A 9,009-nucleotide genomic window follows, 5' to 3' on the forward strand; every position below is an offset into this window, starting at 1 on the left:
GTAACACGTCCACCCTGTCCTTGGCTGACTATTGATGTATAATAAATACACATCCAAGCGTAATGTGCCGGTAACACGTCCACCCTGTCCTTGGCTGACTATTGATGTGTAATAAACACACATCCAAGCGTAATGTGCTGGTAACACGTGCGCCCTGTCCTTGGCTGACTATTGATGTGTAATAAACACACATCCAAGCGTAATGTGCTGGTAACACGTCCACCCTGTCCTTGGCTGACTATTGATGTGTAATAAATACACATCCAAGCGTAATGTGCTGGTAACACGTCCGCCCTGTCCTTGGCTGACTATTGATGTATAATAAACACACATCCAAGCGTAATGTGCTGGTAACACGTCCGCCCTGTCCTTGGCTGACTATTGATGTGTAATAAACACACATCCAAGCGTAATGTGCTGGTAACACGTCCACCCTGTCCTTGGCTGACTATTGATGTGTAATAAATACACATCCAAGCGTAATGTGCTGGTAACACGTCCGCCCTGTCCTTGGCTGACTATTGATGTATAATAAACACACATCCAAGCGTAATATGAGGGTAACACGTCCGCTCTGTCCTTGGCTGACTATTGATGTGTAATAAACACACATCCAAGCGTAATGTGAGGGTAACACGTCCACCCTGTCCTTGGCTGACTATTGATGTGTAATAAACACACATCCAAGCGTAATGTGCTGGTAACACGTCCGCCCTGTCCTTGATGTGTAATAAACACACATCCAAGCGTAATGTGCTGGTAACACGTCCACCCTGTCCTTGGCTGACCATTGATGTATAATAAACACACATCCAAGCGTAATGTGCTGGTAACACGTCCGCCCTGTCCTTGATGTGTAATAAACACACCTCCAAGCGTAATGTGCTGGTAACACGTCCACCCTGTCCTTGGCTGACTATTGATGTATAATAAACACACATCCAAGCGTAATGTGCTGGTAACACGTCCGCCCTGTCCTTAGCTGACTATTGATGTATAATAAACACACATCCAAGCGTAATGTGCTGGTAACACGTCCACCCTGTCCTTGGCTGACTATTGATGTATAATAAATACACATCCAAGCGTAATGTGCTGGTAACACGTCCGCCCTGTCCTTGGCTGACTATTGATGTATAATAAACACACATCCAAGCGTAATGTGCTGGTAACACGTCCGCCCTGTCCTTGGCTGACTATTGATGTATAATAAATACACATCCAAGCGTAATGTGCTGGTAACACGTCCACCCTGTCCTTGGCTGACTATTGATGTGTAATAAACACACATCCAAGCGTAATGTGCTGGTAACACGTCCGCCCTGTCCTTAGCTGACTATTGATGTATAATAAACACACATCCAAGCGTAATGTGCTGGTAACACGTCCACCCTGTCCTTGGCTGACTATAGATGTATAATAAACACACATCCAAGCGTAATATGAGGGTAACACGTCCGCTCTGTCCTTGGCTGACTATTGATGTTAAGACGCACTACACCGACGCTATAAGCACACTCAACTAGCTGACGTACATGAGCAGTACCGTGTTCTTCGAAACCGAATTAAACTAGTAATTTGTAATAAGAAATGTAATTATTTCTAGCACTTAAACTAAAATATTAACACTGGTTCCACATGGCGACAACTTCGGTCACTGGGTATTGGCAAACCACTTGCGAAGTATATTGATCCCGAGGTGTCCCTTGATGATTACGTCACACTCCTGACACATCATCTGTACAAATCACCATTGACAATATATTAAAGCAACAATCTCCAGTCCGTCCTTTATTTGAATTTGATACCATTACAGAGCATGAATTAAAAAAAATGGAAATGGCGTATGGCTTTTAGTGCCGAGAGTGTCCGAGCACAAGTTCGGCTCGCCAGATGCAGGTCTTTCGATTCGACTCCCGCAGGCGACCTGCGCGTCATGATGAGGATGAAATGATGATGAAGACGACACATACACCCAGCCCCCGTGCCAGAGAAATTAACCAATCAAGGTTAAAATTCCCGACCCTGCCGAGAATCGAACCCGGGACCCCTGTGGCCAAAGGCCAGCACGCTAACCATTTAGCCATGGAGCCGGACAGAGCATGAAGTAAAAAGGGGAAGCAATGCCAATCAAATTTCACGCAACAGGAGCTGATGAATTCCTATTCCATTTGTGACCTTCATAATCGACATAAGATTGCTCATTATTACGCATTTATTTAATACCTCTCTTACTTCAAGCAATATCCCAATTAAATGGAAAGATGCACTCATTGTGCCAGTCCAAAAAAAACTCTCCAGCAAACAATACATCTGACTACCATCCTGTCTGCATTCTCACAGCACTTTCTAAAGTTCTGGAGAAGATAACGCATAAACAAATAGTTAAATACTTAGAAAGAACATTCTTGTACTTTATCCCTTACAGTCTAGTTTTAAGAAAGGACATAGTACTGCAACAACACTAATCAAAATTACGGATGACATTAGACGGGCAATGGACGAACGAAAGCTGACCATACTTATCCTTCTAGACTTCAGCAGTGTGTTTGACACTGTAAGTACCATAGATACATTGTTAGCTAAGTTACAAAAACTTCACATGTCTCATTCTGCTATTCGGCTCTTGGGCTCACCTCAAAAATAGACGACAGCGAGTTGTATGAAACACGACGAGTACAGAATGGAGGACTAAGCTATCTGGCGTCCTCCAGGGTCTATTCTTTGAGTTATTTTATTCTTAATCTACATTAATGACATTTCTTCTCATTTGAATGACGTCACCTATAACCTTTATGCTGACGATCTTCAGATATACTTACACTTTAAAGTCTCCGAATTACAATGCAACCCTCCAAATGAACCCGACTTTAAATTCAATTACAGTAGTTCGTACGCAAAAGAGAACTGCCTATTAATAAACGCGAAGAAAACGCACGCAATCATAATAGGACAGTCTGTGCTTTCAAATACGCTAAACATCACACAACAGCCTATTCTGACTCTCTGTGGTGAAGCTATTTCAGAAGTCTGTAAAAATCCTAGGTGTCTTCATTAATGACCGCATCACAAGTGTCTGCAGAAAGGTATATGCATCTTCTCACCCTAGGCCTGCAGATTATGAGGTGTCGTGTGGTCAGCACAACGACTTATCTACGCTTCTCTTAGCTTCCTAGGCTGGAGTCACCATCTCACCGTCAGATAGCTCCCCAATTGCAATCACATAGTATGAAAATAAAACTAAACTCTCATTTTTCCAGTAATGTATTAATGTGATGTACTAACCGATGAAACTGTAGAATAAACAATGAAATTTCAAAGGGCAATGAACTCTTGCATGCGATTTATATTTTTTGAACTTTAGGATACATATTTCCCCTTCTTATGAGAAGCTATCCTGGCTGAAAATCGATAATCTGTCCGGCTCCATGACTAAATGGTTAGCGTGCTGGGGTCCCTGGATCGATTCCCGGCAGGGTCGGGAATTTTAACCATCAATGGTTGATTTTGCTGGCACGGGGACTGGGTGTATGTGCCGTCTTCATCATCATTTCATCCTCATCACGACGCGCAGGTCGCCTACGGGAGTCAAATGAAAAGACCTGCACCTGGCAAGCCGAACATGTCCTCGAACACTCCCGACACTAAAAGCCATACGCCATTTCATTTATCGATAAACTATACTATATACTGCGACACTAATTTCCGAACGAATCTACACCTGAATACCTCTCCTCACATTTTAACTTCCTCTCATCTATCCAAGGACATAATACCAGATCGACTTCTAACCTTATAATACCAGTTAATCACACATCTGTATACAGCCACTCCTTCCAGGTGTTGGGGCCAGGCTATGGACCACTCTGCCCATCAGTATACGTAATAGCACTTCAGTAGCCTCATTTAAACGGTCTTGTCGAGATTTCCCCTTAAATACGTGAACAGCTTGTATGAATGTTAGTGTGAATGACAGCAAGTATGATTTAGAGCTACTATTAGGTGATGTAGATAGATCATATTAATCATTAAGAAAACAACAATTTTTTTTTTGATTTCGTGTGGCTATTTCTAGCCGAGTGCAGCCCTTGTAAGGCATACCCTCCGATGAGGGTGGGCGGCATCTGCCCTGTGTAGGTTACTGCGTGTTATTGTGGTGGAGGATAGTGTTATGTGTGGTGTGCGAGTTGCAGGGATGTTGGGAACAGCACAAACACCCAATCCCCGGGCAATTGGAATTAACCAATGAAGGTTAAAATCCCCGAGGCGGCCGGGAATCGAACCCGGGACCCTCTGAACCGAAGGCCAGTACGTTGACCATTCAGCCAACGAGTCAGACAAAACAACAATTATGGTACTATTTTACTCCATTAATTTAGGTAGTTTCTAGAAACTGTTAACACTGTAATTTTTTCAAATTATGTGACTATGTACTGTATGTTGTGATTTAGTGTAATAGAGGTTCGTGAGCCCCAAACTTTGCCACATACAAAGGCATAAATAAATAAATAAATAAATAAATAAAACATGAAAACAGAATATTTAACTAGTTTCAAAAACACATAAAACACGTAAATTATTAACACTGGTTTGATGTAAGCATTTCTTTCTTTCTTTCTTTCTTTCTTTCTTTCTTTCTTTCTTTCTTTCTTTCTTTCTTATTCTGTTTATCCTCTAGGGCTGGTTTTTCCCTCGGGCCCAGCTAGGAATCCCATCTCTACCGCCTCAAGGGCAGTGTCCTGGATCGTGAAACTGGGTCGGGGGATAAAACCGGAAAGGAGGACCAGTACCTCGCCCAGGCGGCCTCACATGCTATGCTGCACCGAGGCCTTGTTGGGGGGATGGGGAGATTGGAAAGGATGTACAAGGAAGAAGGAAGGAAGGCCATGGCCTTAAGTTAGGTACCACCTCGGCATTTGCCCGGAGAAGTGGGAAACCACGGAAAACCACTTCGAGGATGGCTGAGGGCGGAATCGAACCTCCTCTACTCATTTGACCTCCCGAGGCTGAGTGGATCCCGCTCCAGTCCTCGTACTACTTTTCAAATTTCGTGGCAAAGTCGGGACTCGAAGCCAAACCTCCAGAAGTGGTAGCTAATCGCACTAACCACTACACCACAGAGGCGGACATGTGAGCATTTGCTTTGCCTTAATTTTCTTCTCTGTTTACTTTTATATTGCCGTAATGTTTCCTGTATTATTAACCTATTTCAACTTATGTTTCTGTCATTTATATCCGCATATCCCAGTTCACCTCCCTGAACTTCCTTACAATAAACCGATTAAATAAAAATAGAAGATTAAAGAAAAGGAAATACAAGCTCTTTGCTGCCCTGGCCTTGCGTGCGGCCGGACGTATGACGTAGGCAAAGTGACCTTACAATATTTACCTTGGCCGAGGCCCAGGCCCAACGTTTCTACTGGTTCTACACAACAGGGACATTAAAAAAGATGCTGCCGCTGCCTTGCTCCGTGTCAAGGACTTGCTAAGCAATCACGGGAGACTTAGCTCTTCGGCGCTGGTAGAAGTTTTTCTCACTACGTTACATAACCAGAGAACATCTGGTGGGTGTACATTCGTACGTATGTTCCTGCAGTTTAGAAGAACCATGGACCGCGCAGCATGGATTAGCTCCGAGCTCTTGCCGTCCCTAGTGGCCGAAGGTACTTTGTCTTCAGATGGCGCAGCTACTATCTTATCCTGTAAAGTGACTGTCCCGGGGGAGACTGGGGACCATTTCGCTTCGTCTGTGTATATAGTGAACCTTCAGCTAGGTAGCGACGATGCCACTCACGAAATTAATTTAATTGTGAAGATGGAACCTGACAACGATTTCCACTCAAAGGTAATGGATATCAAGGTATTGTTTGCCAATGAAATCCTCATGTATTCACAGGCGCTTACTAAATTCCGAGAATATATCAAAAGTCATCATGAAAGATTTACTTTCACTATCAGTGACTTGTTTCCACATTGTTACAAAGTTACCGATTGTAATGGAGGCTCTGTTCTTATTCTGGAAAATTTGAAGACAAAACATTTTTCTTTGTATGAAGACATATTTCTCGACTACGAGAGGTGTGTTGCAGCCCTACAGCAACTCGGGCGCTATCACGGACTGGCGTATGCTTACAAGAAACATAATCCTGGTGATTTTTTTTCTGTTATCCAAAAGTTGGCTGAACCTCGTTACCATAATACTACACCTCAGATAAATCAGTCAATGACAGCCACTGCCTTAAGAGGAATAAAGTATGTGAAATCTCAAGATGTAGAAGAATGTATGTTGAATTTCTTACAGAAGATAGAACAACAAGTACGTGACCCTGTCGTCCTCATGCAGGAGCTTGTGCGACCTACTGAACCCTTGGCCGTTCTGTGCCACGGCGACTTTTGTAGGAACAATATATTTTTCCGCTCCAGTGGCGACGACGCTAAACCTTGTGAAATGAAGATGTTCGACTTACAATTGGCACGATATTCTTCCCCAGCTATCGACACCGCCTTTTTCGCCTACATGAGTATGAGCGCAGAGCTGCGGAAAGAACATTGGAACTCACTCTTTCAGTGCTACCATACTATGGTAGTGAACACACTCTCTCAAGCTTTGAATGTCACGATTGAAAACCTTGGTCCGGAATTCAGCCTTCAAAGTTTCAAAGAAGATTTCGCTAAGCACGCTATATACGGGTATATGTTGTGTTCATTTTTCTTACCTATCATGATGTCACCTAAAGATGAACTTCCAGACTATCAACTGATGGAGTCACAACCTGAATTAGCAGAGCAGATTATAACACAGTTGGGTGGTGAGCCTGCGACAAAACTCCTAGGTGAAATTGTGAAAGAAATTTGTGAAATCAACACATCTTGATGTTACGAGATGTATGCGATTGTAATCATAATTATCTGTGTCCAACATTATTTGTATTTGGGAAGGAATTTAGTATGTTTGACTCAAGGAAACTTGTGTCCGTTAAGTGAAGAGATCGGTGCAAGTGTGAAGAATAATTTTATTAACTCCATGTGGTTAAGCCTTTAGTAGAGTTGAAATATTTTGTGAAGTGGCGTGTGCTCTGGTTTACTATTTTTGTGCGCTAGGGTGGATCAAACACTTGCAGTAGCAGGGAAGGGGGGACAGTCGCCCCCACACCTTATTTCATTTTGGCCGGCTGAAATTAGGAATTATTAAAAAAAAAATTGTAAAAGCCCTGTTGTCTTTTCAGCTAATTCTTCCCTTTATTTTATTTAATTAGTAACAAAATTATTAGTGGAAATACGCACAAAATATCGTTTGTCCCAGCTAACCGATTTGTATAGTGCCACAGCAAGTAGTGTGCTGTGAGGAAGGGTATATATTTATCGCTGAAGTCATGGACACTAACGTATGATTCACCCGCTTGCCGCACGCATTGATTTCGTCAGTCTGGCATCTCTTTAGTGGCTGTTACTTTCTACTCTGTAGTCAAATACTAAATGATTTTAACTGTATAATCACACCGTACTTCTTTTTAATTGTATTAAATGTGTAATATTGTTCCTTTCATGAAAGTTTTATTGTATAGTATTGAATCAAAATCTCAAAAACAGCTACCGGTATTATTACCGCACTTACATTGGTAAACTGTCAACCTTTAACTCTCAGTCGAAATTCGCTCAGAGAGCATAAGAAACCTTACCCTTTTGTAGCTTTTCTTTTCCAGTTTTGATTTATGTATTTGTTTATATCCCCCCCCCCCGCTATATCCCACAAACCCGGGTACTTTTTATTGTCTATTTTTTTTCCCCCGCACTTTTAATTCCCAATCGCCGTTACTGAACATTTGTACTTTAAACGTGATTAGTTAAATAACATAACCTGATGCCTGCTTTAGAAATATAGTAGTAAGTAGTGAAACTAGGGAGATTTTGAACACAGTCTGTTCACGAGCAAGACTTCTCTAATAATGAAGTTTTGAATTTAGGAATGCCTTACCGTTGGTCTATACACGGCCGACTGGATCCCTCGCTGCGCTAGCTAGAGCGACGCATCAAGTCGGCCGTGGTCTATAGTAAGTGGTACTTTCGTTCGTCACTAGATGGCTCACTGCGCTAGCCTTCCGAGCTCCAATTAAGATGTTTCTTGTTCCGTCGTATGCGCTTGCGAAGTAAACAGCAAGGTCATCAGACGAATCAGGAACGAATACTGTAAAAGAAATAATAAATAACAATCAAACGAAATGAAAAAATAAAGTGCAACGAAAGACTAACATAATAGAATAAAGCTGAAGATGGAAAGAAAAGTGTGTAGAAAACAAAACGAGAAAAATGAGTGTGAGTTAGGCGGGAGGTGCTGCTGATTTAGGTAGTTTAGAAATACTGTAGGTGAAGTTTCTCAGGACCTTCTGTCCAGACCACAAATGTATCGTTGTAGCAAGTCCTTCTTTCCGTCCCACCCCCTGCCTACTTCACACTCATTTTCTCAGTTTTTTTTTTCTTTTTTTTTTTTTCTGCTTCACACTTTTCTTTCCATCTTCAGCTCTATTCTATTCCTCTGTCCTGTTAGTCTTTCGTTGAATTTTATTTTTTGTTATTTAATATTTCTTCTACCGCATTCGTCCCTGATTCGTCTGATAACTTTGCTGTTTACTTCGCACATAAATGAAATGAAATGTCGTATGGCTCTTAGTGCCGGGATATCCCAGGACGGGTTCGGCTCGCCAGATGCAGGTCTTTCTATTTGACACCCTTAGGCGACCTACTTCGCACATACATACTATGCATACTATGGAACAAGAAACATCTTAATTGGTGCTCGGAAGGCTGGCGCAGTGAGCCATCTAGTGACATACTCAGTAGCGTAGCCAGGATCGGCCGATGGTGGGGGAGTAGTTACAAACTGATGGTAGAACTCAATGAAGGTGCTTGAATGACTTGTCATTATAAGAACACTGATACAAGTGAATTACGGGTCTGTTGGTTCTACAATTACGTCTCTGAATGTTTATTTAGTTTATTGTTTATTGTCAA

The 9,009-nt window shown here is 42.2% G+C and overlaps 1 protein-coding gene across 1 annotated transcript; it reads left to right on the forward strand.

The window, feature by feature from the left end:
* The first annotated feature begins 5,560 nt into the window (after positions 1-5,560).
* On the forward strand, positions 5,561-7,589 carry LOC136876210 (uncharacterized). The gene has a single exon (XM_067149971.2). The coding sequence runs from the start codon at positions 5,585-5,587 to the stop codon at positions 6,872-6,874; it is 1,290 nt and encodes a 429-aa protein (XP_067006072.2). The 5' UTR covers positions 5,561-5,584; the 3' UTR covers positions 6,875-7,589.
* The last annotated feature ends 1,420 nt before the right edge of the window (positions 7,590-9,009 follow it).

Source organism: Anabrus simplex, chromosome 1, assembly GCF_040414725.1.
Source record: "Anabrus simplex isolate iqAnaSimp1 chromosome 1, ASM4041472v1, whole genome shotgun sequence".
Taxonomy (NCBI): domain Eukaryota; kingdom Metazoa; phylum Arthropoda; class Insecta; order Orthoptera; family Tettigoniidae; genus Anabrus; species Anabrus simplex.